Consider the following 24732-nt stretch of genomic DNA (forward strand, 5'->3'; position numbering starts at 1 on the left):
TTGTACATCGCATTCTGCAGGTCAGCCGATGAGGGCTTGCGCACTTTGTAGTTCTTGCCATCTAAAAAGCCCCACACACCACGCACAAGGCTCTCTCTGGCACGGACTTTGATGGCCCATTTGCGTTGGAGTTGCTTGCTTGGGTATCGGACTTGAGCATCACGGAGGCAGCGCAGTGCTTTTGCAAGGGCTTATTCCGCCTTCGCCATGTAGCGGACAGCGTGGACGGAGGTATGCCAAACACTTCACAGAGGGTCTTGGGTTCACAAGCAGCGGTGTAAAAGTGCAGCACCAGGGCTAACGCTTGGTGTTTAAAGGGCAGCTTGGGTGGTCTCCCTGCTTTTCCAAAGCCGGATTTGATCTGGTAGTGCTTGGAGAACTCGCGCAAGACGTCGTCGAAGTCGTTGGGTGCGATTGAGACGGTGGCGATGTATGCGCTTGGGATCTGGGCTGTGTATATCGCCATGCGCTGTGGAGAGGAGACGTGAGAGATTCACATTTAAGATAGTGTCTCTCTTTTATTGTGAGCTGTGCTCGATATAACCTCATTGTATCCGCGAGGGAGGTGTCGATATCGTCGTCGTCATCCATGTGCATCCACCACCGCATCAAGAGCGTCATTTTTTGCCGCTCAGCCACCATTCCATATATCTGTAAACGGTATCCGGGTAAAATACGACACTGTCGGCACAAACTTGTTGTGTTGTGGTTGGAAAACGTAATGCAACCTGCACTACAACGATTCTTACAGCCAATCCCTGTTGAGAGTGTTTTTGATTGGCTAGAATTCATGAATGCGACGGAAGAACCATTCCAACTTCAGGTCACATTGCAAGTCGGCCGAGTCATTCCACGTCCTGCCAGTGTCTACTGTGCCCTGGACCATCTACAAGCACAAGCAAACACATCCAATGTACGATTGCCATTCCACCTCCTCTGTAAACTAATTCAACCTCCTCGTACACGTCAGAGCATGGTCGTCGACTGGCTGCCTGCTCGCTGCTCCGAGCGTTTGCGCTTCTTGAAGACTCGAGGCGTCTTGGAAGGCTCGAGTTGGCGGAGAAGACGGACAAGCGTCGTGATCTTGAGCTGCCCGTCACGCCGCACACGTTTCGCTGATGTTTCACCGCAGAGTTGGTCGAAAAGGCCTCGCGCCGTGTCGAACGACGTGGAGACCTCTTGCTCCGAGGGGTTGAGGGCCATGTTCCGACCTGATACTGACACAAAATGGTCTGTTAGTTTCTCCAGGACAAATTTCCACTCGTAAAACATGTTTCTCGCAGCTCGGGTGGTCAAATCTTGGGTATCAATCTTTCGATATGGCAAGACTTTTTCGCGAATATTTCCATGCCACCATAATTTCCATGCTGTTGCAGCATCGACACTAGGAAACCCAGTGAAATGGCTCATACACCAGAGGCTGCGAATCAATTGGCAATTGTTGTGCGGGGGACATGGCGCTATTTGACTGTTGGATGAACGACAAGGCACTGGCAATAGACGACTCTAGAACCGATCGTGTAATGTTGCCAGCTGTCACACCATTGTCTTCGACAATTCTCCGCACGCCGTCCAAAATCTTGGCAGGCATGGATGTCAAAATCACCTCGTTTTTTTCCAATTTCCTGTACATTTCAACATAAGGAGGGATTCCGTTGGCACGCAAGCATGACGATGTTGAGCCCGATATCACAATAGTAGTAAGACTGGCAAACAGGTCTGGGTTCGTAAACAGCGATGTGGACAGCAGGGCATGGTGAGGAGGCAAGGACCCAATCAAAAAATTTCGGTGATACACCAAACTCGCCAAAATGAGCTGTAAAATTGGAACCAGGTGGATTTCGGAGCAAATGGACAGAAACATAATCTGGACAGCCTGGCCAACCACTAAGTCGTTACCACCCGAAAAATGTGGAGGCAGGACAGCAAAGTCAGCGCTGTTCAGTGGTAGTCCAGCCACACATCGACCAGTGAACTGGTCACCAGCTGCCTCATACCGAAAGTACCTCTCCATGACATTTCCGAGGGACCAGCCACACCGAAGGCACACACTGATAATTGACGGACCCCCGGTGCTGCCCGATGACACAAACGTAGCAGCACCCTTCCGAATGGAGTGAGTCCCAATGTCCTTCTTTGCTTTCGAGCTGCCCCCGCAAACCAACGCAGCAAGTGACTTTCCAAAGCGATCCTAATTAAATAATCTAAATTGGAGTGTGACATGACTAATCACCTTTTGATTTGAACCAGGGAACAAGCTGTTGCAAGAACGATAGAGCTCCAGAGCGACAAAGAGGCATGTCGCCGGTTTGAACGGGTTGGAGTAACAGTGCTTTGGATCCTTGTTTTTCGTTCCTAATTAAATATATGAAATCACATTTCGCATAAACAAACATATACCAATTCTAACCTTCCTGGTTGGTCTTGGTTTTAAAGAATGTGAAACCAATGCTGTCATCCTCACACGTCATGTGATCGAACCTATATGCAAACATAACTATCCTGAGCAAGACATAGTGTCATACCGGACTGTCGCTGTTGATTTCGAGCGACACATAAGGTTCCACGACAGAACCAGGAACAAATGCGCGAAGCCACCATCGCTGAGTGCCATGCTCTTTGCGCACAGCGACTCGAAACATCAAACGTCATCGGGCGCTTTCCTCGGTACACTTTTTCACCAGTTTGAAGCCCATGGGCCACGCTCTTTCGTAGTCCTATTACAATTGCCATAACTCAAAAGCTCAAAAATATTAATATATATAATACCCGAAAAAATCTCCTTGATGTCATCGCCATATTCCACTGGTAATTGTACACCTTGGTCCTTGTAAAGGCTCTGGATGGCACTGAGATACCCGCTGATTGTTCCCACCTCGACATCCTTGTTTTGGACTGGTCATTCTATGAAGGAGAGGAAGTGCTGGTAGGTGAAGTGATTCAGGTCCAGCGTCGTTCCGTCTCGGCTCTCACTACATGGACCCAGAAGGTCGTGCAGTCCTGCCTGTACAATCCATTTCTTTATTTGGTTGATTCCAGATGTGTATCCACTTCTCGTTTGTTGGGAGATGCGTTTTCGCCGAGCACTGGCTATGGTGAAATCCTCCTGCCGAGGCATCGCAGTGGCGTCGTTTGGGATCCTTTGAATCGATTCAATTGGCCACATACATTGGGTTTTTGTGACTTTTCATTGGCTGCTGGTAACATTGTGCAGTGTGCACTACGTTTTCTTCCTACATCGCGATATTATTTTTTCGAATTGTACAACTTAGATATTGTATGTCGTTTCCAATAAAATTAATATTTTTGTTGCAAAGAAATCGAAAATGCAGTGCCTCCTGCACTACGATTCCGGTAATTATATCAATACTTCACTGCATTTTCCGGATTATGAGACGTATTTTTCGCCTCCACAAAATTTGTGACACAATTGACTGTGAATTATAATTCCGGATGATATCACAGAGCTCATTAATTGACCACTCCTACGACGACCTAACCCTGTAGTAATGGGTGTGGTCGCTGCTCATTGGATATAATTCATTGTACTCAGATTCTTTTTGTATATGCTAACTGTAAGCTTAACAGCAATTCTAAAGAACGTCTAGTAGCCATCATGGTCTAGCGGTTTGAACATGGGGTCCGACGGGGTCACCAGTTCAACCCCAGCTTTTTGCCCACTTTTTCCCCATTAACCAGGACTTCTATAGCGTAGATAGAGTGTAGTGCGACTCGCACCAAAGCGAGCGCTGTGGCGCGACGCCATCGTGCCCCACGGGGACTTCCTATCTTTTCCTCTCGTCGGGCAAAGCGGCCGTAGGCCGTGCCGCTCCCAGATGAGGCCTGTTCAACGACCCAAGTACCTTAACTTGGAGTTTGTAAAGCTCTCAAAATCTGAGAATAATGAATTATAGCCAATGAAAACAGCCCAAAATGGGTGCAAAGGGGTTAGGTCGTCGTAGGAGCGGTCAATTAATGGGCTCTTGATTTCACTGTCACAAATAAAGTTTGTGACAGTTTCTGAAGTAAGCCACACCGAGGTTTGCACTGTGATATGCAGAATTATATCCAATCAGGTGCAGTAGTTCAAGTACTTCAGTCTACTACGTAGTAATTGGCCAAAATATATACACGCAATATTTTAAAGCCGGCGAAAGTGCCATGTTTTGTGGCAACACATCGTTGTGTGCACTTCACAAGTCCATTGCATGATGGACCACGAGGCATCCTCCACTGCCGAAGCCGTCAGCAGCCACCGCCACACTTATCGTTGACGCGCCGGCGACTTCCAGGACGAACCGACGGCGCCACTACCGAGCAACATGTCGTTGCGGTTGAAGCGCGGCGTCGCGACTATGTTCCCGATCAACGCGACTCCGAGCGAGCAGAACCCGGTGTAGATCCACGACAACAGCTTGTTGTTGCGGACCAAGATACCTGAATTTACCAGTCCAAAGGCTCACTCAAAGCGCGAACCAAAATTCGCTACTTAAACGTATGTACGTACAAAATTCAATGGAGGAGAGTTAGCAGACGATTCTGACATGAGCTACATGGCCTTACCGTGGAGTGGACGATGCGAGGTATGAAACGTCCACTCTATGGTGAGGTCATGGACAGTAGATAACGTTAGCTAAACTTACAAACAACTTTCAACTATACATAGGTATCAATATTTGCCCAAGGTAGTTCAAGACCCATAGCCGAATCGTTTGCACCTTAGTCGTCCAAGTTGGGGACAGCAGCTCGCAAACACAGAAACCTAACAAGGCATTGATATTCTTTGCATGCAAACGCATATAGGCAAAGTGCCATTCGACGGATAGGGTGAGAGGCACACGTTTTGCCTCTTTGTTACGGCGGACTTCCGTGGGAAGATTGGCCTCCGATCAATTATCGCCCGCATCATCGTCAATGCTCTGGCAGCACGAAATGATGGATTGGTTGGTGCTTATAACGAGTCGTGGCAAACACCAAATCCATCACTTCGTGCCGCCAGACCCCCACTTGTGTGCGAAGGGCGAAACGAGCCTGTGATTCTACAATGGTGTAAACGTCTTGACAACTTCCACTTGATGGATGCCGACACTGCTGCTTTGTGAGGATTGTGGAACGAAGTCGTCAAGCCATCGTTGGCGTGCCTGTTGTGGTTAGTACTAACTTTAAAGGGACGTGCGGAAATGAAATATATACCATGAAATTAATCAACATACTAGTACGATGTCGGAGGGGGAGATGATCGCTATGCAGTGTTGGCGACCAGCCCCGACCGCAAATGCACAGACACCGAGATGGCCTTGAACGTGTCGAGCAGGTCAATGTCGGAAATCGCCCGGTGGAACGCGCCCTTGAGTCGAATGGCCAACTGCTCCAAGCACACAAAGTTCATGTTGCCAAACCCGACCAAGTACGTCATCAAGTTGTTGCGCTCAAACGTGTTGACAATGTGGTCGGCCAAGTAGACGCCGCTGTTGGTCGTGTTCGGGTACCCGTCGGAAAAAAACAGCAGCACCGGCGAGAACTTGTCGTGGTGGTTGCGGGACAGCAACTCCACGGCGCATCGCAACCCCGAGTCAAAGTCCGTGCCTTGCCCTTGAAATGGGATTTGCGCGTTCACTACATTCGCCATGGGCTGCCCTTCAAACACAATCACACCGCGCGAGCTAAATGTGATAATCGACACAATGTCGCCGCAGTCTACGCCCTTCTTGTGCACTTGTTCCTGCAAGTACCCGTGCACGGCGTCCGTCAGCGTATGCCACGGCGAGCCATTCATCGACCCCGACGCGTCCAACACGAAAATGTGATGGCTCAACCCACGCGATGAAAAGTGCTTGCATGCAAACAAATGGCCTTGGACAATCGTGTGGCCCGGCTGCTGGCCGCGCGGGTCGTGCTTGTCCATCACGTCGTGCCACGCGTCCAAAATGCAGTACGACGGCGCGTCCGCCGTGTGGTCCGACGCGTCACACTTGTACGGGCACAGCTTGAACGCCGCCTTCTCCGCCGCGCTCGACACCGGGTCTTCCCAGCCCAACGTCTTCCAATACGTCTCGTGCAACACTTCATCCATCGGTTTCGTGGGATGCGGCTGCAACTGGAGGGTGCAGTGCTGGCGACCGTCCGTGGAGGTGTACACACACGAGTTGGCGCTGTGCAGACATGGCATAAAATGCACGTGGCCTCGGCCCATCTTGGAGCAAAAGAAAGGACACATCTCCGCCACGCCTTGCTCACCCGCCGTGTACTTGCGGTCTTGAATGTCCACCGCCTCCGTATCCGACACAAAGTATGTGTCCTTCATGTTGCCATGACTCGTGTGGTGCAGATCCGAGTGGCCATACGCCTTGTCGCAGAAGTACTGGCAGCACGGACACCGCACGTCGCAGTAGTGGATGGCGCTGTCGCAGCGATGGGAAGTAGTGTCCGTGTGGGAGGTGGCGGACGCGGCGATCATTTCGCTGCACTTGCGCTTCGAGCCATTCATTTCCTGGCGACAGAAGTCAAACGTCCCGCGCTGGCCTGCAAACGTCTCCGTGGCCTTCTCCAAGTGCACTTTAATCTCGCATATGCCATCCTCCGTGCAGTCAAACGTGCATCGGTGGTCTTGTCCGCACAGGTGCTTCTCGTGGTCTGCATGGAAATGATCCGGATCGGCGCACGTGTTCCCGCAGTCCGGCATGACGCAGCGCTGTTGGCATCGGTTCATGCCGCACTGGTGCACGTCGTGGGCGTTTTCAAACGGCAAAATGCACTGGCCGCGGCAGTTGGGGGCCCCACAGGGCTGTCCACAGCAGTGCAATATGACGCCACACGAGTGCGCCAGTGAATGGCCCACTTCCAAGCTGCACATTTGGTCGCAGTTGGCCGCTCCCGCCAATGCACACGTTTCGTGGCACGTGTGCGCTTTCAGCCCGCAGTTGCACAGACCGGCATGGCCGGCCACGTACGAGCACGCTTCGGCGTCGCCCAACAACGAGCAGTGTGAACATTGCCCCACACACTTGTGGCTGGTCCCGCAGTCGTGGGGGACACTCGCGTCGTGCAAAAAGCACTCAAAGCAGCCCAATTTGCACTCCGTGCACGTGTGCTGGCATCGGCGAAGCAGCTGCTTGAGCTTCACTGCACACACATCCAAGTCGTCCATTTCTTCGCGCCCCACCGACGGCAAACTGGCCACCCACAGACGCACCCGGCGTTCCCGGCGCCACAGCAAAAACGTCCACACCGAGTCGAATTGACCTTCCACGGACGGGCTGCGTGACTTGTCAATGTGTTCGAGGAAGTCCTTCAGGAAGTGCATCATCACCGCCTTGGCCTCGCCCAGCAACTCCTCCGCCTTGAGATTCAAGTCCAACCGAAAGTCCATCACGTCGTCGGCCGGCAACGCTTGCAGCATGTCCGCGTCGGAGAGCAGCGTCAGCCACTTGTCCACGTACGACGCGGCGTCGCCATCGACCAGACTGCAGTGGGCCAGCTTGCCGTACCGGAGCGCCGACCGGACGTGGCCCCGCACTTCCATCGCTAGCCGTTCCTTTAAGTTGTCTTCCATGCACGTCCAATCCAGCAGACTAATCTTCGACAACACCATCGTCAAGCAGTCGTAAAAGTCGAGGCCACTGCTGTACGACACCGACTCGCGCGCCTTGACCAGCAGCTCCAAGCCTTCTTGCAGCGCTTCGTGGTACCCAACGTTGCCCAAGGGCGGGCAGCACGTGATTTCAACGTTGCCGCCATACATGGACGTGACAAAGTTCTCGGCGCGGTTCTCGTTCAAAATTGCTTCCAGCTTCGATTGAAACTCGAAAATGACCGTGTTTTGGTCGTTCGGGTTCACGTCCTTGGCGTTCAAGTACAACTTGCCTTGAAACAAGCGCGGGTCGCCCTTGAGCAACGACACGCCTTGCTGGAACTTGGAAAACATCGCGTCAATGTCCTTGTCGAAGCGCATTTCGATGCGAAACACAGTCAGCCGCGACACGGCGGCATTCAGCACCGACAAAAACGTGTCTTCCTGCGCCGACCGCTCAAACGACCCCAACCCTTCAAAGTCCAACACCACCAGCAAGCACGAGCCCATCAGTCGCGCCGTCAGCCACACGCCGTCGGTGCATCGGGCGCCGGAAATGGCAAACGAACTGCCCGTGAGGTGGTTGAGGTAGTAGCTCTTCCCCGTCGACTGCTTGCCCATCGACGTCAACACGACCACGGGGCCCGTCCACCGCTGCAACACACTCGAAATCGGTCCAAACCAAATCGACTTGGCCACTTCGTGGGCTTCTGTGGCGGTCGCCGCCTGCATGTTGTCGGCGTCTTCGCCGTTCGAGAGCACGACCAACTGGTTCTCCCGGGCGCGACAGATCTGAACGGGTACGAACCCCAGCAACTCCAACACCCACTTGGACACGACGACACTGCTGCCGCTCCACGGCACCGCACTCGTGCCATGACAGTGCAAGTCTCTCGGCAGATTGAGCGACGACAAGTCCTTGTTCAAACCGCGAAGTTTGAACATGACAGACACCAGCAAGTTCGAAATCGCCGGGTGGTTGGCCAGACCAGGCACGTACAGGTGCAAGTTGCCCGACACCAGTCGGCTCTCGGGCGAGGCAGTCGACACGAGGCTGCGCACAGGAAACTTCTCAAACAAGTGAAAAAGCGACCACAACGGATGCGCTTCCAAGGGGTTGTCGCCCCCGCGTGCCGACTGGGAGCCTTGCAATTGCCACGCCGTCTTGCCCGTGACAATGTCCAATTCCCACGTTTGCACTTTGGTGGACAGCGGATCAAAGCAGACCAATGTCGACCCCACACATTGCACCGAGCAGTCTGGCCAGTTCATCGCCGTCGGCAGCTCTACGACGGTCTCCGGCAGCATCGTGTTGTCCGCCGTGAGAAGCGTTTGTACGCGCACGGGGTACAAGTGTTCGGTAGCGCCGCTCAACTCGGTGAGCAAGAGCACGATCGCGCCGCCTTGCACCTTGACCACTTTCGTGTTGTTCACGACAACGAGGTGGTCCACCAACTTGGAAAATTGGCGCGACCGGATAAAGTACGACTGCATGTAGCCACGGTGATCCACGACAGTCACGCCGTTGTTGTCGCCGCCAAACGCAATCAAACAACTGTACGGACTCTCCAACCGCAACAGCGCCAAGTTAAACGACGACACGCGCTCCAGCACCTTGTACGACTCGTTGAACGCATACACATCCACCACCGTGTTGGAATGGAGAATGACCAGGATACGATGGCCAGCATCAAAGTCGCAATGCAGCGCTTCCTTGGGAAATGTTCGAACGAGCACTGGCTTGGAAAAGTTCGACTTTTTATACGCGTCAACATGGGTTTCCGTCGTGCCAGTGCCCGCTCGGGTGTACACCAGTACCGTCATGTCGTCCACGCGGCACACAAACACCAGTTTCGAGTGCACTGGTAGCGTGATGGACCCCTTCGGTTTCGGCGCGTGCTCAGTACACTCGTACAGCCGCACAAGTTCTGCCTTGTCTTGCACGCATTGCTCCTCATACCAGATCTTGTCCTGGTGGGAACGGCAAACCACAAGCTCGAGCCGACTGCTTTGGCTTCCATTCTTGTCTTCCACCATGGATCTGAAAGCGTCGTGAATGATTTCGCTCTTGTGGTTCTTGATCAGGGCGTTCGTGTCCATCTTTTTCATTTTTTCAGCTCGTTCCTGCGCGACGAGGAATCGAAACATTTCCATGTCGGTCGTAGCCATATGCAACATGCGGCACCAATCGCGATGCCATCGAGTGGCAAGTTCCAACACGTTCTGCAAAGTTTGAACTGCCGTGGCATCATCGGATTGGTAGGGGAAGCTCAAGCGCTGGGACCGTCCAACAAATACACTCCACAACCGTGAACTCCACCACAGGTCCTTTGGCGCCTGACTTTGGCTCAAAACATTCACATATTCCGTGTTCACGTACGCGTGGATTCGATCTCCATAGTTGAGCAGGTTTCCCGGGGGCCAGCGACCCAATGCCAAGTACCAGCCTTTCAACATCGCCAGGTCTTTTTCCAAGGCTTCGTTTGCCGCCATTTCTTGCGCAGATCCTTCGAGCTTGACGTGAAACACAATGGCCGCATTTTCTTCACATCGCTTTCGCATCATCGTCAGTTCGGAAATGACTTTGCCCTCCGCCTCCACCACGACAGCGTCTTCAATCATTCCCGGCGTCACGCCGTTCACGGCTTCTTCTGGGAAGAGTCCGTGCACTTTCAAAGCGCTCGCCATCCAATTCCGCGGCACTGGACAGTCCAACGTCACAACATGGGTATTCAGGCGCTCCTTCAACCACGCGGCAAAGTCTTCGTGTGATTTCATCTGCCGATGGTTGTGCTTCGTGGCAATACTGCGGTCGGACTTGACCACCACCAACGACACCTCTACTTGGCTTGGGATCAATGTGGCCGTTTCAAACGCTTCGCCCCATCCAGCAGTGTACTTGGCGCGGCATTCCACCTTTTCCTCTACCACTTTGGCTGTTTGGATGGAAAACGACACGGAATACTTCTTGCTTGCCGAGCCAACGCAGCCTGCTTCCCCAGCGCACAAAGCCAGCTTGGCCTGGACCACGTCTCGTTCTGTCAGACACCCCACCACATTTGACGTCAACGTCGTCAAAAATCGCAGCACATACGTCGCCCGCTCTCGCAAAAACATCGGTTCAAACGATTCTTCCTTCAACCACGCAAACAGTACCACCCGCATTCCACCCGCGTCGTCCTTTGAGCCTTGAACCACCACATACACTCCTTCCTCGTCCTTGTCAATGTGCTTCGACAGGTTCATGGCCCACCATCCATCCAACGTCAACTGGTGCTGCACTGCCGCTTGCTTCCCAAAGTAGGCCATCACGTCCATCGACATTCCCGCTGTTGAAACCCCGTCATTGATATACTGCCCCACAAGGTGCGCTTGGGAGATCGACGTCGTCGTTGCTTGTTTCGGCACGGTTGGAAGGATATGCAAGGCTCGCAGAAAGCGGTAGACTTCGTTTTCAACTAACGTCGGCTGGAAGATGGGGATACCATCTTCGTTGTTCACCAGCAAGCTCAGGACATGGTAGGACGGGAACGTCTCGTAGGTGCACGCCACACCACGGAGCAGCGTTGTCGACGTCGTCATGGGCTTTCCTTTTCACGAATGAGTTCCGACTGCATACTACTTCCCGCCAACGGCATGAACTCCGTCGAGAGAAGGGACAGATCGTTCAGCGTCGCGTCCCATGCTTCGATTGCCACTGTTCTCTCGCTTGGAAATTTGAAAACTGGCGCGCTTTTCACCTCGCGGGAGAGGAGGGGGGACATGTCTAACCATTGATATATATTGTGTAGGTGATGGAATGAAATGTTCCTCCTGTCTTGTCAACGCTGATTGGATAAAAAGCTCAAAGAGATAGTATTCGACGATTGGTTGGAATTGTATGCATGTGGCTTTTCATTGGCTAGTCCATTCCCGATCTGAAATTGACCTTCAATCCCACGATAGAACGAACGAACAGTGACATGACAGACAGTACATACAAATCTCATTGTCACGAAGTACGTGGTTGGTTGCCCATACTATCTGAACGTCCCTGGTACGCTAACTCTATGCGGTGGGGACTTGGTCCTTGGTAGTGGCTGCCTCTACACACGACGACGTTACTTTTGACAGCACAGCATCAATCATCACAACACCATTGGGCGGGTCTTCCGCCGCGAGCTCCAGCGTGCCCAACGTGCGAATCAACAGCGCTTTTTCTTCCACGAATTGCGAATCGTCTACACAAGTGGTCGTTCGTCAACTCGTTTAGTAGTAGTACTTCGTAGTTCCACCTTTATCGTTTTGAAACTTCTCCAAGTACGCAATCAGCTTGTCCTTGTTGTTGAGTAGGATTTGCGTGACCTCGTTGGGCTTCTTGGGGTTGGCCACAAACACTTTGAACACGTGGAATGCTTCGAATTGGATGTTGGCGCTCGTGTCGCGCAGCAGGTTCATCATCATCTTGAGGTTGTCGCGCTTGCTACCCACGACCGCATTAGGAACATTCCAGTATACAAGTAACAACGGTACCAAATGTAGCGCATCATGATGTCAAAGTTCGACCGGTCCAGCAAGATTTCCCCCAGCAGCTACGGAATATACAGCATATAGTCATAGTGGAAGTATATATTTGTCTGCCGCCTGTACCTTGAGGGACTGGCGTCGTGTCACGTAGTTTTCCGACGACAACAGGCGATTGTATTGTTCAAACACCTACACAAAGAACAAGACCACAATGATAGGTACAAATGCCACGTTAATATATATATATATATATTTATTGTCAGAATATATAATACCACGATGGTACTATGTACAAATTCCATAACATTATAATATATATATATATTTGGAAGACCAGTATGTACCTGGTCAAAGTGGGTATCGAAAAATACTGAGAGGAGGCCCTTGTGCCGGGTCAAAAGGTCTTTGAACGATGCAAACGCGTCGGACCCGACGTCAAAGTTGGGCAAGTGCACATACGTATCGAAGAACTAGGCAGAGGAAGAAGGTCGTGTGGTGCCGATAGATGCGGCCGACGTACCTTCCACAGGTCGTCCGAGTAGAGTACTTGTCGTGCCAACGCCTCGTGCCGAATCGACTAGACAAAGAAGAAGCTGCTCCATGAGTGCTATGGCATCATTATTCGTGTTTGCATACAGAGATGGGTATACGTACTTCACGAAGCATGGTGCCGCAGTTGAGCGCAATGTCGGCGTTCTCGTACCCACGCACTAGCGTCGACATGATTTGCGGCTGGCGTTCGATGTACGTGACGAATCCACTCAAGTCGCGCCGAATGAAGTTGTTGTAGATCTGGGCCACGTGCTTTCGAGCTTCGAACGGCAGCCCCGCGAGGTTCAGCACCAGGCGCGGCAACGCGTTGTCTGCTATCAACAGCGCCGCTAACTGCGAGCATTTCTGGGGACTCGACTCATCTTGGCCCTGTGTACAACACCCTTAACAAATCCACGGGTTCGCAAGTACGTACCACTTCGCCATACAACATCACTTTGATTTGCTGCAGTCGCTTCGTCACGATATCAACTACCTTCGATCGTACACCATTTCCGCATCAGTGGGCAGAAGGTGGAGCACACTCGATCTACCTTTCCACTCTTGTCCGGCTTGACGGGAGCACTGGGGTTCTCCATGGCTTCCCTCAAGTGCTTGGCGAGTTTCTCGGGGTTCTTCTTGGGCTTGAACAGGTCCATGATGGTGTTGTGGCGGCGACGGCGGCGTGGATTTTGTGTCCAGGCAGTGCCGAGTCAATGGAAATCGTACTTTATTGGCCATAGTATCCGGTTTCAGAAAAGAAATACTCTCTAAGTTCGTTTGCCTAATAAATACTTAGTAGAAATGTATGCATGCTGGTTAAGTGCGATTTGAAATGTGCGTCTTTCTCATTGCGAAGACAGGACATGTAGGAGATGATCAAAGAACGATCACTGGCAAGAGAGTCGCCTGCGTACCCTTGACGCTCTTGATGGGGATGTCACCAAGGCAAGCCAGAATGATCTAGCTCGGCGGTACATAGACCTAGACATTGTGTCTTTGCTGGCTTTGAAACTGTCTTTGGCTGGCTTTGAAACTGCATGAAACTGCTCATACTTTTTTGGTGCATGGCTGGTGCACCAAGATGGAGCGGTACGCCGTGGAGAAGATCATAGGGGAAGGGACGTATGGGATCGTGTACAAAGCCATCGAAAAGGTACCGCCTACCAGTGTTCCACATCCTGCACACGACTGAGCTGTCCATCGATCGTTTTGTTCGTTTTGCAGTCGACCAAGGACGTCGTGGCCATCAAAAAGTTCAAGTTCCTCACAGGTTTTCTTTCTCTACGAACCATCTACATATGCTGATCGTCATGTAGACGATATGTTGTCGAAGCGAGAACTGCAAGCCTGTTCGATGCTGAACCACCCGAACATCGTTGCCTTCCGCTACAGCTTCCGCGGCGACGGGTTCCTCCATCTCGTGTTCGACTACGCCCCTTCGACACTGTCCAAGGTATGCTCTAGATGCGTCTCCGACCGTGACGACGCTGTAGATCATCGCCAAGGCCAAGCACGGCCTGCGCCTCGCCCACGTACGGGCCATTTCGTACCAGCTGTGCAAAGCTATATATTGCTGCCACCAAAACAAAATCATCCACCGAGGTGGTGCTTTTTAGTAGTGACGTTATCCTGGACGAATAATGAATGACGTTATCACGACAAATCAATCGTAGACATCAAGCCCGACAACATTCTACTGGACGACAAGGGCATGGTGAAGCTGTGTGACTTTGGTACGTCGATTGTTTGCTTTGTACCGTTGGTTCTATTGAGGCCCTTCTTTCGTCAGGCGTCGCGCGAACCATCCAATTCGACGGCGAAGCGCTGTCGGATTACGTGGCCACGCGGTGGTACCGGCCCCCGGAACAAGAGTTGCGGTTCGTACAAACGACAGACTCTGGAGAATACATTGGACCTGTGCAAGTTTACTCCGGAGTAATCAACGGGGGACGAGAGGGACTCACACACAGGAGTAGGCTTACCAACTACTCGTACAGTGCCGACATGTGGAGCGTCGGGTGCGTCGTGTGTGAAATGCTGCTCGGGCGGCCGCTCTTTTGCGGAGAAAACCAAATGGATCAGATGTACGTTCGTCGTGATGAGTGAAAACGGATCGTGACGATCGCGTAGCAAGTTGATCCAGGAGATGCTGGGGCCGCTGCCGCCGTCGTTGTCGTCGAGACTGCCCAAAGGGGTGTCGTTGAATGCCAAGGCTACAACATACCCCACGCACTCGCTTCAAGACGCGATCGGCGCCACATGTCCACCCGATGCCGTCGACTTTATCACGCGGACGGTCGTGCTGGATGCGAGGAAGCGCATGACGGCGGCAGAGTGCGTGGAACATCCGTTCTTCATGAAGCTGCGGGAGGCAGAGCTCGTGGAACAGCGAAGTCGACGCCGTCGTCCGACGATTGAGAGAGATGACATCGAAGAGGACATTGTCGACGGAAGCTACAAGCATGTTGCTGCGGACGTTGACAACGACAATGGACTCGACGAATCCGGACCGACCTTGGGCGACGTGAAGATTGACGAGAGCGTATCACTTGCGGCCGTGACGAAAGGGATGCGGCCCTTAGTGGCTTACCGAGGGACCAAGGCCGCGAAAGATGACGACATCCAGGAGATCATCGAAGGTGACGACAACAACTCGTCCAGGAGGAGGATGTATGGAAGCAACGTGAGCACTCACAGCGAACATGCCGCCTACGACGACGACTTTGAGGACTACGAGAGCGATTGCAAAAGATAATAATGACAAGTGACTATGTGAATGGACGATCTTATCCGGATACCGGATAATACTATAAGAGTCTCGACCAAACAACGCGATGGCGGACGACGAGGTGTACCATGATGACGATTACGATGGCGAGTACGACGACGAAGTTGAGGAGGTGGAGGACATGGTTGACGATATGCCGATGCACATCACTGGGCGTATCTACCTCGGCTCTATCGACGCGGCGATGAATGCCTCGGGACTGAAGGCCAAGAACATTACGATGGTGCTCACGCTGTTGAGCGTGTACGATACGACCAGCTTGCCACTGGATCAGGTCCAGCACCACGTTCGAGTGGATCTAGAAGACGACCTTGATGCTCCACTCTTTAGCCAACTTCCATTCTTGGTGGACTGCATCAACCAGTTCTTTGCCAATAACGACCAAGGCAACATCCTCGTGCATTGGTACCATCCCTTAGAACGACCAATCTCATTGTCCCTGCAATAGCATTGCAGGCGTGTCGCGGTCTGCTTCTGCTGTCGCTGCTTACCTCATGGCCACGAACGACATCGACGTCACCGACGCCTTGAACCGCATCAGGTAGATCGAACCCTATCTTCTCCTTGACCGCCCACTCTGGAATGCCCATGCACTGCAATTCCAGGTTGAGTCGGCCGTGGGTGGATCCAAATCCACACTTTCGTCAAGACCTGGCGTTGTTCCACAGCGTCCTGTCGCACTCCTCCGTGGCCAGTGCTGACCTGGCGTCGCGGTCGTTGCCGCAACTCCACTTCCACTCGTCGTTTGTGCATCCCATCTCTGTGGACCAAACCAAAACCCTCACCATCCGCTTGGAGTCTGATCCTAAGCACGACGACGCTACGTCCCTTCTCGCCGCGTCCATGTTTCCTTTCTCGACGGTAGTCGCCGTCACCGACGCCACCAACACCCCGTTTGCGTATCTGTTCGTCACAGCCATCGAACACATCAACATCCAAGACTTGACCTTGGACCATGCCAACGGCGAAGGCCTTCCGACCCTCGCCGACCTCCACGCCACGCTGCACCGCTTTTACACCCCCGACCAACTCGAACCTGGCACACGGTGCCTCGTTCTGCACTTTCGACTTGTCGCTGCTGCGGTCGGTCAAGGTGCATCCATCTAGTTCGGACGATCTCATGGCAATGCTACGGTGACCAGGCAGTCGATGTAGCGTAGTAGTGCAGTACAGTGAGTGGTACAGGCGCACGATTACTTGGTTACTTGTATTGCCCTTTGACCCAAAATTTGGACTTTTGTGCTGAATCGTCAATTCTATCGATCGATTCTTTGTACTGAATGTTGTAGTTATGTAAAAAGGTGTCCTGTGGTGATTGGTGTCACACTAATTATGAAGTTTTTATGGTTTCCTGCAATCTGATGGCTAAATCCTTCCCGCCGATTCTTCTGTACATACATTTGGTTCTGTAGATTCATTCGCCATATTCGTACATAACAACTGTACTCGTCGACGACGTGGTGGAGCTGATGGAGATGGTTTGGCAGGACAACACGGTGCATGTACAGTACTTTCAATGACGGTGTTGGAGACTATTGCCGCAGGAATGGGGCAGTTCACTTGACATATCATCACGCATCAAACTCCACACCCAAGACAGTGCCCAGCAACATTTCTAACCACTCGAAACGATTATGTTCATCACATCGCCAACGCATGGTTCAGAACATCTCGGCCTCGATAAGCCAGCCGCTTTGCCGTTTGGTGGCTCTTGGTTTCACCGTCTTGAACGCGTTGGAATCCCTTGCCCGTGACGCCGACATCGTCGGCACGAGTCTCCAGCAGCTACACATCACGAGTTTAACAAAGTAGGAACAACTGAAGTCATTGCCTTTTCGGCAATGGCAATCACAGTGTCGAGTGTCGGTCGGTCGTCGACGTTGACTTGGAGCATGCGTTGAACGAGTGCCACGTACGCCACCGAGACCCCGGATGACGTGGCACTTGATGGGAACGTGACAGTGCCGTTCAAGATGGCCAGGCGCTGCACGCCATGCGAACGCGACTCAAAAGGCCCTAGTGGCCCATAAGCAAGGGCGTACAGCGTACACCCGAGCGACCACACATCGCATTTGCCACACACCGTGCCTCGAAATGAGTCGTCCCACAGCTCTGCATGACATTGTCAACTAGTACACGTTCGAGGAGGGCGCAAACCTGGAGCTCGGTAGGGTGCGCTGGAAAACTGCGCTGCTTCCTCCACGACGAGGGCGGCGTCGCGAGGCGAGTTGATGGGCACATACAGCGGTGCGGACGACCCCAAGTCCATCACGACCGGAGTGTATGTATCACTAAGAAGGACGTTGCCGGGCTTGATGTCGCGGTGGGCGAGGCCGAGCGCGTGGATTTCGCGGACGCCTCGGGCAATGCCAAGGAAAATGTGAAGGCATGACGACTCGTCGAAGAGTGGCATGTCTAAAGCACATTTGGTAAGCATACCATAGTGATGTTTGCGAGTTCTTACGGCGAGCTTTGTCGAGCAGGTGCTGCAGAGATCCCATGGGATAGACTGGAAACAGCAGCAATACTTCCTTGGTCTTGGAGAGCGCGTTCTGCACGGCTGTGTGATGCCGTGTCATCTTCATGCGAATCTCCGACTCGATCAACCGAAGCACGTTTGGATGCTTTAAGCGCCGATGCAGCTGCACTTCCATGAGCGCGCGACGCAGTTGTTCGTCGTCATCGCATTGCATGACTTTGAGCGCGTACGCCGTGTCATTGCCTTCGTCGTAGGCTGTGCCGTCAGATGCAAGATGCGCGTTCGGACACAACCTGCCTTCAACCAGGTACACTTCGGAGAAGCCACCTGTGCCCAGCTTGCCACGTATGCTGTACACGTTGCCATTCAACTTGATCACATTGCCCATGGTATGTGTGTGGGTGGGGTTTGGATTGCTTTTGCTTCAGGGTCATCCGTATAATTTAGATCTCCTTTATCCGGAAATCAAGGTGCGAAAGGTTGTGTGATTACTACGAAATTCGATTAATCCTTGTACACCATGGAGCTTTCTTCGAATCCGACGGTGGGGAAGGAGCGCATGAAGGTCGCGACCTTCTCTTCCAGCGCTTGGATCTCCGCCTTGTGACCGCCGTTGATCACGTACGTCTTGAAGTCTTGCACCTTCTTGCCCGTCACGGCCTTGCTGATGGCCACGGACAAGTCGACGCCTTCGTTGATGAGGTTGGCCACGGTGACAAAGTCCTCTTCAGTCAACCCGCGCGAGGTCAGTGCAGGAGCGCCGAGGCGCATACCGCCAGGGACCAACGCGCTCTTGTCGCCGGGGACGGTGTTCTTGTTGATCACAATGTTGACTTCTTCCAAGAGGAATTCCACACGTGCGCCGTCAATGCCCTAGCACGTCAGGTCAGGGTTGTTGTTGGTAAGCACTCCTAGTAGTAAGTACTAGTAGTGTGTACCTTGGAGCTCTTCAAGTTGACCAAGCTCAAGTGGTTGTCGGTGCCGTTCGAGACGAGGTTGTACCCAATGTCCATCAAACGAGTTGCCAGCGCCTTGGAGTTGGCGAGCACTTGCTTTTGGTACGCGACAAACTCGGGCGTGTTGGCTTGCTTCAACGCGGTCGCGAGCGCCGAGATCGTGTGGTTGTGGGGGCCGCCTTGAAGCCCCGGGAACACGGAAAAGTCGATCTTCCCTTGCAAGTCGTACTTGGTTTCTACGGACATTGCACATCATTATTAATATTAATATTGTCGATTTGCAATCGAATCGCGCCGACCAAACCGATCCACAATCGATCTGATTGGTTAAATTTCATTGAGAAGCTTTTGATTGGCTAATAATTATGAGCTCTTCTGAAGTAGCCAATCAAATCGATTTAAATTCCAACGTGAAACCACACCACAACACGAAATTTCACTCGAAAGCACAATATTGAAAGTCGATTCGAAGTACTCCGGAGTATTGGAGTGGGGTGCTGAATCGAATGTGCGGCAGTACCAAATCGGCAGACAATCGATATACGACCAATCAAAACCCAGAACACGAATCAACTAGCCAATCAAATCGTCGACCAATGGAACTTCGAATTAGTGTGATACTATCGTTACATACAAAAGTCAAGACAATCAATCGATCGATGGATTTGGCAAAGAATCAGCACAAACGTCCAACTTTGGAGTAAAAGGACCATACCAATGCCCTTCTTGTCCACGCTTTGAGTCCCCTTGCGGTAGAAGATCATGGCGCCACGGGGGCCACGGAGCGACTTGTGGGTCGTGGTCGTGACCACGTCAGCGTATTCAAACGGAGAGGGCACGACGCCGGCGGCGACGAGACCGCTGATGTGCGCCATGTCGGCCAACAAGATCGCATTGTTCTACTCGTCATGTCGTAAACGAGGATGGGGATGGATGATATGATACATACCGCGACGGCGATTTCCTTCATGCGGGCGTAGTCAATGTGGCGCGAGTACGCGCTGGTGCCGGCGACGATGAGTTTCGGGCGGAACAGTTCGGCGTTCGTGGCCAACGAGTCGTAGTCGATCAGGTCGGTCTTCGGGTCCAATCGGTACGGCATCGATTCAAAGAAGATGGACGTAGCCGAGATCTTCTTGGCGCCGGTCTGGAACCCGTGCGACAAGTGGCCGCCGTGGGGCAAGTCCAACGACATGATGCGGTCGTGGGGCTGCAACAGCGCCGTGTACACTTGAAAGTTGGCAGGCGACCCCGACAAACTCTGAACGTTCACACCCCATACTTCCGGGTCGAGCTTGAACGCTTCCAACGCACGCTTCTGGCACAACAGTTCGGCTTGGTCGATGATCTTGTTGCCGCCGTAGTAGCGCTGGCCAGGGTACCCCTCCGAGTACTTGTTGGACATGACCGACCCCAACGCATCGTACACGGCGCGAGAGGTGAAGTTTTCAGACGCGATCAAACTCAAGCAGTTGCGTTGACGTTGCTTCTCACGCTCGATGATGTCGAACAGCGCGGGGTCCGTTTCCTTAAGCGGCTTGTTCAAGTCCTTGGCCCACTATGCACCACCAGTGCGTGAGACAAGATCACGACAGTGACGCATGTACCTGCAAACTGGCCGTGGTGGAGCGGCGGATTTGGCTCTTGGCCGACGTGAACAAAGTCTTGGAAGCAGTGGCGAGCATGGTTGAGCCGATCTCCAAATGACCATCGAGGGAAGTTTGTGTTCAAGGTGCACATCATAAATTCACTCGCAGTTTGTATGGCCCGATCTTGAGTTCAGGGCTGCCCCTCGTCTCCACGGGTGTTTTGATTGGCCCAAATCCACCAATCGATTTCGGACCAAGGCAAACATCCGGATATTTTCGATCAACTCGAATAATTCCCTTATCACGTATCGTTTGGGTACTCCGAGATGAGAACTACTACTCCATGCGTTAAGTTTGGAGTTATCCCTTAAAGATCCATGCGGAAGAGGTGAGAGATAAGGTCGAAATGATCGTGGCCTTTGTCGTATGGTGCGCTTGTAGCGCTAGAGCGGTAGCTTTATGATTGGACCACGATACTTTGATATGAAGTGGTACTACTGTACTGATTGAGGTGATTTTTGCATATGGTATGTCATGTGGCAAACACCAATTACCATGTCGAAAGCCATGTGCCACCGAAGCTAACACAACGCTTGCATCACATCGATGGCATCTCCTGGTAATCTCACGCCTTCAACATGTCTCATCTTGCAATGGAACCTAGCTCAATTTTCAATCTTACGGTTAACTTTATTGCCTACCGAGGTACCGAGGCCTCTTGTACGTCTACCTCCAGCCAAGCTATGGACCTACACAAGTGATATCCAAGTAACCAACTTAGATTAGAATTGAATGGGTGAAACGGCCCATATTAACGCTAATCTTGCGCAAGTACATATGGGTGGACATGCTACATTGCAACGTCCGCCAAGGAAACGAGAACGTCATTCACCGATTACCATCATGGGCTTCCTTGCATAGCTGATTCGTTTCGTTTTTGAATCTTTTGCCTATTCATCCTCGCCACGAACGATTGGCCCTTCCATCGTTCCCGTAGCTTCTGTTCCTTGGCATTTGCGACCTGACGCTCCAGCGTGCCGAGCTCCATCCTTTCCCCCCACGCCAGGCTCGATTCCTACGAGTTCAGTGTCATCTCGTCGCTGAAGCTATCATCATCATCCGAATCCTCGTACCCCAAAGGTTGTTGCGAGCAGTTTCAGAGCATGCTGTCGCAATCGTTTTGCGATATTGCTAAGTCGCAAGCCACATCAGTCATCGAGTTCCTTTCACACAAAAATGGATGTACATACCCCACGGACTCTTCCCTGCCGTCGTCGGCATTGAATTTGATCGCGTTGCGAAACACGAGGAACAAATCTTGCTTGTACTCGTCCAAACTGGTGTAGTTGATCGCCACACTACTGCCTCCAAACGCACCGGCCATCCCGTCGTCACCCTCGACGTCATTCGCAGCAGACGACGACCCCTGCAACTTGGCTTGCATGGTGCCGAAATCCATCGGTTGTTCGATGATCTGAAAGTACGTGGGGATATTCAACTTGATGGGGTCCACAGGTTCCAAGAACGGCCATGCAAGTGCATGTGCCATCAGCTCCTTATGCAGGGCCTTCACGCCAGGAAGCCATGCTGACTCCCCGGTCGCGTCGCTCGTGGAATGGTTCCCTTCGTCCATGCTGTGACGTTGATAAAACTGCAACCATTGGTTACAATTTCGACCAATCAAATACCGTTAAATAAAGGTAGTATTTCAACCATTAATAATAATAACTGTTCTTGGTTGTTTTTTTAAATGCGAATATAATAAAAATCAGGAAAGGATTAACAGTAGTCGATACTACGTAGTACTGGTATCGATTACTAGTACTAGGCTAGTACTTCGAAGTATGAGATTATTTTTCTGAAACATGTAATTTTTTGCATCCAATGTAAATCGCGTTTATTATATGTGGATATATATTAAGTCATACGGTGAAAATTGACTCATGTTGAAACTTTGCAGAATATATCGCTTTAGCCCGAATATCAACACCTACAGTAGAATGTGTTTAAATGCCCATGCCGTAGGTTTGGTTATGCACTACTCCACTTAGCAATATTAGCTGATCTATTAGGATCACATAATATTGCTTTAGTTTCACCTTTAGATCTATAAAAATTTATTTTACGATTTTTCATATTAACTGTTTATTGCTCACGTATATGTCACAATAATTACCGCCAAAGGCCCCCTCGAAGCTGTCGACCACTGTAAGTATGTCACCACTTCTATTAACGTCGATTATATTCTCGTTTACGGCAGGACCAATCAATACGCCCACTGCTTGGACAGGTACGTCAGCGGCAAAAACGACACGTAGAAGAGAATGTCTAACGGCACCAGCGTCTTGGCGGCGGCCGGTCCCTGCATTGTTTCGTCCATCGTTAGTTGATCGAATATATTTTTTTTTCATATTTCAAATATTTCTCACCTTTTTGCGGAAATACAGGAGCATCCACAGGGAAAACAGCACGGAAAAGGTCACGAGGGGCGCGACGACGTCGAACGGGGGCGACGTCATCTGCTCAAGTCCTTCCGAGAACTTGACCCACACGAGCATTTCAAACACAATGATGCAGCACATCATCCACGCGTTCTGGCCGAGGCGATAGCACTTGGGGTCTGTCACGAACTCGTAGTACTCTGCGGCGGCGGGAATCCCGAGCATAAACATGACTGCGAGGCGGTACTTGTTGAGGTTGCTGTCCTTGGGGATGCTGAGGGTCGTGAGGAGGAAGAACGCGTTCAGCTCCGAAAACAGACACACGAACAATGCCACGAGCACCATGAAGAAGCGCTTGGCACTGGAAAACACTTCCCAGTCGTACCGCGACCAGCTGAACGGTGTAAACTGGCTTATCGCGCGGCTAAAGTACCCGCGCTGCTCGCTGCGTTTGCCCGACCAATCATATTCCTTGGTTTCCAAGTACTTGAGCGTCAATCTGCCGAGGCACATGCCCAGAAAGTTGGCGCCCAACAAATCCATAAACAACGAGTCCCACCTACGAGAGAATAAAAAAGGATTAAAAACAAAAAGATATTGTGCTTTTCAGTCAAATTTGTTTGTATTTTGGGGGATTGATGAAATCGCCAACTAATCGAGCAAAGGAGTATGATGATTGGCTACAAAGAATGAAGGTTGCAATTTGATTGGATAAAAAGATAGATTGATTGGAGTAGTGCAGTCATAAAGATACCTCTTCAACTTCGATTTATATGAAATTTCGAAGGTCCGGCGATTGTAATCAACCGCCAGAGGACATTTTGAATAGAACACACAATATATATATATATATATATATATATATATAAATTTGACAGGGGTCGTACCAACATTCTTGAAAGTCGGGAATGATGCATTGGAAAATGAGCTCGAGCAACTCAAACCCGATGCCGAGCACCCAGCAGAACCGCCAGTCGCGAAACATGCACATCTTGCCCCACCACCCCGTGACATGCGCGAGAAACCAAATGCTCGACACACCTCGGTGCAAACTCTGCATGGGAGAATGCATGTGAGCGTTTGTTTGGCGGAGAATGAATGTACCATCATGTTGAGCTCGCATTCCAACGGCGGCCGAGGCGTTGTGGACGCCGCCTTCGTCGCGGCACCAACCTCTGGGAACAGAACTCGGATGGCTGCCGTGGCCGACTTGGCGTTTTGAACCGATAGCACCGCCATGAGGAGGAGGTACAGGACGGCAAGACCGTGGACGATGCGCCACACACCCGGATGCGGCCGGACCTAGCGCATGATCGATCAGGATAGTAGTTGTGGAGGCTTTCGTACCAAGAGACCATCCCGTGTTTGTAGGAAGCAGTACACAAGAAAGATGAACGCGGCTGAGATGCCGCCGTTCCTGACGTTTTGGGCAATGTCCTACGACAGTCATAATGGTCAATCGCGGACGAGCAGAGTACCGACGTACGTCAGAGTCGTGTGTGAACGAATAGTACGCCACGGAGATCACGAGCAGAAACAGGAACAGGATCTGTCGAGGCTCTTCTTTGAAACCGAGCATGCCTTCGAGGTTATATTCGCGGCTTGTTCGAAACGCATTGCTGGATGTCGTGGGCACTGGCGACCGGATGGGAGACGGCAGGGCGGCTTCGTCTACCTTCTCCTTCGTCTCCAGGACCAACGTTTCGGCATTTTGAGGTGCCTGGACTTGGCGCCGCGAGCGAAGAGGGTACCGCGGCGGTGTCGCGCCCGACATGACGAAATAAATCTCGTCGTCGACTTTGTCCAAGGGACATGTAACACATTGGCGAAATTCAATAGGGTATTTGGCAGTATTTCTCGACGCCACCT

General features: G+C 51.8%; 10 protein-coding genes across 17 annotated transcripts; 2 read left to right on the top strand and 8 right to left on the bottom strand.

The window, feature by feature from the left end:
- Window positions 1–61: 61 nt before the first annotated feature.
- Window positions 62–466, bottom strand: H257_08008 (hypothetical protein; the record flags this gene model as incomplete). The annotated part of the gene is made up of 1 exon (XM_009833763.1): window positions 62–466. One exon carries the CDS (start codon window positions 464–466, stop codon window positions 62–64), a length of 405 nt encoding a protein of 134 aa, XP_009832065.1.
- Window positions 467–966: 500 nt separating this feature from the next.
- On the bottom strand, window positions 967–2642 carry H257_08009 (hypothetical protein; the record flags this gene model as incomplete). Its single annotated transcript, XM_009833764.1, has 3 exons — window positions 967–1311; window positions 1415–2191; window positions 2526–2642. The coding sequence occupies 3 exons, from the start codon at window positions 2640–2642 to the stop codon at window positions 967–969; spliced, it is 1239 nt and encodes a 412-aa protein (XP_009832066.1).
- Window positions 2643–5173: 2531 nt separating this feature from the next.
- Window positions 5174–11152, bottom strand: H257_08010 (hypothetical protein; the record flags this gene model as incomplete). The annotated part of the gene is made up of 1 exon (XM_009833765.1): window positions 5174–11152. The coding sequence occupies one exon, from the start codon at window positions 11150–11152 to the stop codon at window positions 5243–5245; it is 5910 nt and encodes a 1969-aa protein (XP_009832067.1). The 3' UTR covers window positions 5174–5242.
- Window positions 11153–11506: 354 nt separating this feature from the next.
- Window positions 11507–13330, bottom strand: H257_08011. Of its 2 annotated transcripts, XM_009833766.1 has the most exons (10): window positions 13162–13330; window positions 13044–13103; window positions 12731–12997; window positions 12597–12653; window positions 12421–12546; window positions 12200–12265; window positions 12083–12141; window positions 11845–12032; window positions 11707–11790; window positions 11507–11655 (listed from the first exon to the last, which is right to left on the bottom strand). In XM_009833766.1, the coding sequence occupies exons 1-10, from the start codon at window positions 13264–13266 to the stop codon at window positions 11618–11620; spliced, it is 1050 nt and encodes a 349-aa protein (XP_009832068.1). In that variant the 5' UTR covers window positions 13267–13330; the 3' UTR covers window positions 11507–11617. The 2 variants fall into 2 exon arrangements, with proteins under 2 accessions (XP_009832068.1, XP_009832069.1); XM_009833767.1 differs by having other exon boundaries at window positions 11507–11790.
- Window positions 13331–13471: 141 nt separating this feature from the next.
- Window positions 13472–15392, top strand: H257_08012 (CMGC/CDKL protein kinase). 3 transcript variants are annotated; one of them, XM_009833770.1, is made up of 8 exons: window positions 13472–13763; window positions 13835–13880; window positions 13927–14063; window positions 14104–14212; window positions 14284–14343; window positions 14400–14487; window positions 14587–14694; window positions 14741–15392. In XM_009833770.1, exons 1-8 carry the CDS (start codon window positions 13692–13694, stop codon window positions 15363–15365), a joined length of 1245 nt encoding a protein of 414 aa, XP_009832072.1. In that variant the 5' UTR covers window positions 13472–13691; the 3' UTR covers window positions 15366–15392. The 3 variants fall into 3 exon arrangements, with proteins under 3 accessions (XP_009832072.1, XP_009832071.1, XP_009832070.1); XM_009833769.1 differs by having other exon boundaries at window positions 13472–13880; XM_009833768.1 differs by lacking the exons at window positions 13472–13763; window positions 13835–13880 and having other exon boundaries at window positions 13887–14063.
- Window positions 15393–15427: 35 nt separating this feature from the next.
- Window positions 15428–16667, top strand: H257_08013 (hypothetical protein). Its single transcript, XM_009833771.1, has 3 exons — window positions 15428–15803; window positions 15847–15939; window positions 16004–16667. The coding sequence occupies exons 1-3, from the start codon at window positions 15445–15447 to the stop codon at window positions 16503–16505; spliced, it is 954 nt and encodes a 317-aa protein (XP_009832073.1). The 5' UTR covers window positions 15428–15444; the 3' UTR covers window positions 16506–16667.
- Window positions 16668–16810: 143 nt separating this feature from the next.
- On the bottom strand, window positions 16811–18283 carry H257_08014. 2 transcript variants are annotated; one of them, XM_009833773.1, is made up of 4 exons: window positions 17863–18283; window positions 17556–17813; window positions 17230–17510; window positions 16811–17183 (listed from the first exon to the last, which is right to left on the bottom strand). In XM_009833773.1, the coding sequence occupies exons 1-4, from the start codon at window positions 18263–18265 to the stop codon at window positions 17040–17042; spliced, it is 1086 nt and encodes a 361-aa protein (XP_009832075.1). In that variant the 5' UTR covers window positions 18266–18283; the 3' UTR covers window positions 16811–17039. The 2 variants fall into 2 exon arrangements, with proteins under 2 accessions (XP_009832075.1, XP_009832074.1); XM_009833772.1 differs by having other exon boundaries at window positions 16811–17510.
- A 17-nt stretch (window positions 18284–18300) lies between these two features.
- On the bottom strand, window positions 18301–20604 carry H257_08015 (hypothetical protein). Of its 3 annotated transcripts, XM_009833776.1 has the most exons (5): window positions 20441–20604; window positions 19783–20391; window positions 19549–19732; window positions 18816–19069; window positions 18301–18750 (listed from the first exon to the last, which is right to left on the bottom strand). In XM_009833776.1, exons 1-5 carry the CDS (start codon window positions 20516–20518, stop codon window positions 18382–18384), a joined length of 1494 nt encoding a protein of 497 aa, XP_009832078.1. In that variant the 5' UTR covers window positions 20519–20604; the 3' UTR covers window positions 18301–18381. The 3 variants fall into 3 exon arrangements, with proteins under 3 accessions (XP_009832078.1, XP_009832076.1, XP_009832077.1); XM_009833774.1 differs by having other exon boundaries at window positions 18301–19069; XM_009833775.1 differs by having other exon boundaries at window positions 19783–20604.
- A 435-nt stretch (window positions 20605–21039) lies between these two features.
- On the bottom strand, window positions 21040–22056 carry H257_08016 (the record flags this gene model as incomplete). 2 transcript variants are annotated; one of them, XM_009833777.1, is made up of 5 exons in its annotated part: window positions 21040–21082; window positions 21124–21171; window positions 21322–21497; window positions 21556–21613; window positions 21673–22055. In XM_009833777.1, 3 exons carry the CDS (start codon window positions 22053–22055, stop codon window positions 21324–21326), a joined length of 615 nt encoding a protein of 204 aa, XP_009832079.1. In that variant the 3' UTR covers window positions 21040–21082; window positions 21124–21171; window positions 21322–21323. The 2 variants fall into 2 exon arrangements, with proteins under 2 accessions (XP_009832079.1, XP_009832080.1); XM_009833778.1 differs by lacking the exons at window positions 21040–21082; window positions 21124–21171 and having other exon boundaries at window positions 21184–21497; window positions 21673–22056.
- A 573-nt stretch (window positions 22057–22629) lies between these two features.
- Window positions 22630–24659, bottom strand: H257_08017 (hypothetical protein). Its single transcript, XM_009833779.1, has 6 exons — window positions 24350–24659; window positions 24211–24300; window positions 23968–24165; window positions 23751–23917; window positions 22852–23422; window positions 22630–22784 (listed from the first exon to the last, which is right to left on the bottom strand). Exons 1-6 carry the CDS (start codon window positions 24635–24637, stop codon window positions 22689–22691), a joined length of 1410 nt encoding a protein of 469 aa, XP_009832081.1. The 5' UTR covers window positions 24638–24659; the 3' UTR covers window positions 22630–22688.
- Window positions 24660–24732: the final 73 nt, after the last annotated feature.

This window comes from Aphanomyces astaci, assembly GCF_000520075.1.
Source record: "Aphanomyces astaci strain APO3 unplaced genomic scaffold supercont1.17, whole genome shotgun sequence".
Taxonomy (NCBI): domain Eukaryota; phylum Oomycota; class Saprolegniomycetes; order Saprolegniales; family Verrucalvaceae; genus Aphanomyces; species Aphanomyces astaci.

Coding starts and splice junctions, on each gene's coding strand:
- H257_08014 (XM_009833773.1), bottom strand. CDS start 18,265: ATGGGCAATGTGATCAAGTTGAATGGCAACGTGTACAGCATACGTGGC. Junction 17,814..17,862: donor CCTGCTCGACAAAGCTCGCC/GTAAGAACTCGC, acceptor AATGTGCTTTAG/ACATGCCACTCTTCGACGAG. Junction 17,184..17,229: donor TGATTGCCATTGCCGAAAAG/GCAATGACTTCA, acceptor CGTGATGTGTAG/CTGCTGGAGACTCGTGCCGA.
- H257_08015 (XM_009833776.1), bottom strand. CDS start 20,518: ATGCTCGCCACTGCTTCCAAGACTTTGTTCACGTCGGCCAAGAGCCAA. Junction 19,070..19,548: donor CGTGGACAAGAAGGGCATTG/GTATGGTCCTTT, acceptor CAATGTCCGTAG/AAACCAAGTACGACTTGCAA. Junction 18,751..18,815: donor TCAACTTGAAGAGCTCCAAG/GTACACACTACT, acceptor CTGACGTGCTAG/GGCATTGACGGCGCACGTGT.
- H257_08017 (XM_009833779.1), bottom strand. CDS start 24,637: ATGTCGGGCGCGACACCGCCGCGGTACCCTCTTCGCTCGCGGCGCCAA. Junction 24,301..24,349: donor CGTTCACACACGACTCTGAC/GTACGTCGGTAC, acceptor TGACTGTCGTAG/GACATTGCCCAAAACGTCAG. Junction 23,918..23,967: donor AATGCGAGCTCAACATGATG/GTACATTCATTC, acceptor TCTCCCATGCAG/AGTTTGCACCGAGGTGTGTC.
- H257_08011 (XM_009833767.1), bottom strand. CDS start 13,266: ATGGACCTGTTCAAGCCCAAGAAGAACCCCGAGAAACTCGCCAAGCAC. Junction 12,998..13,043: donor TGATGTTGTATGGCGAAGTG/GTACGTACTTGC, acceptor TGTTGTACACAG/GGCCAAGATGAGTCGAGTCC. Junction 12,033..12,082: donor ATCATGATGCGCTACATTTG/GTACCGTTGTTA, acceptor GGTCGTGGGTAG/CAAGCGCGACAACCTCAAGA.
- H257_08012 (XM_009833770.1), top strand. CDS start 13,692: ATGGAGCGGTACGCCGTGGAGAAGATCATAGGGGAAGGGACGTATGGG. Junction 14,488..14,586: donor CCCCCGGAACAAGAGTTGCG/GTTCGTACAAAC, acceptor ACACAGGAGTAG/GCTTACCAACTACTCGTACA. Junction 14,695..14,740: donor GAAAACCAAATGGATCAGAT/GTACGTTCGTCG, acceptor ACGATCGCGTAG/CAAGTTGATCCAGGAGATGC.
- H257_08013 (XM_009833771.1), top strand. CDS start 15,445: ATGGCGGACGACGAGGTGTACCATGATGACGATTACGATGGCGAGTAC. Junction 15,804..15,846: donor GGCAACATCCTCGTGCATTG/GTACCATCCCTT, acceptor TCCCTGCAATAG/CATTGCAGGCGTGTCGCGGT. Junction 15,940..16,003: donor GACGCCTTGAACCGCATCAG/GTAGATCGAACC, acceptor CTGCAATTCCAG/GTTGAGTCGGCCGTGGGTGG.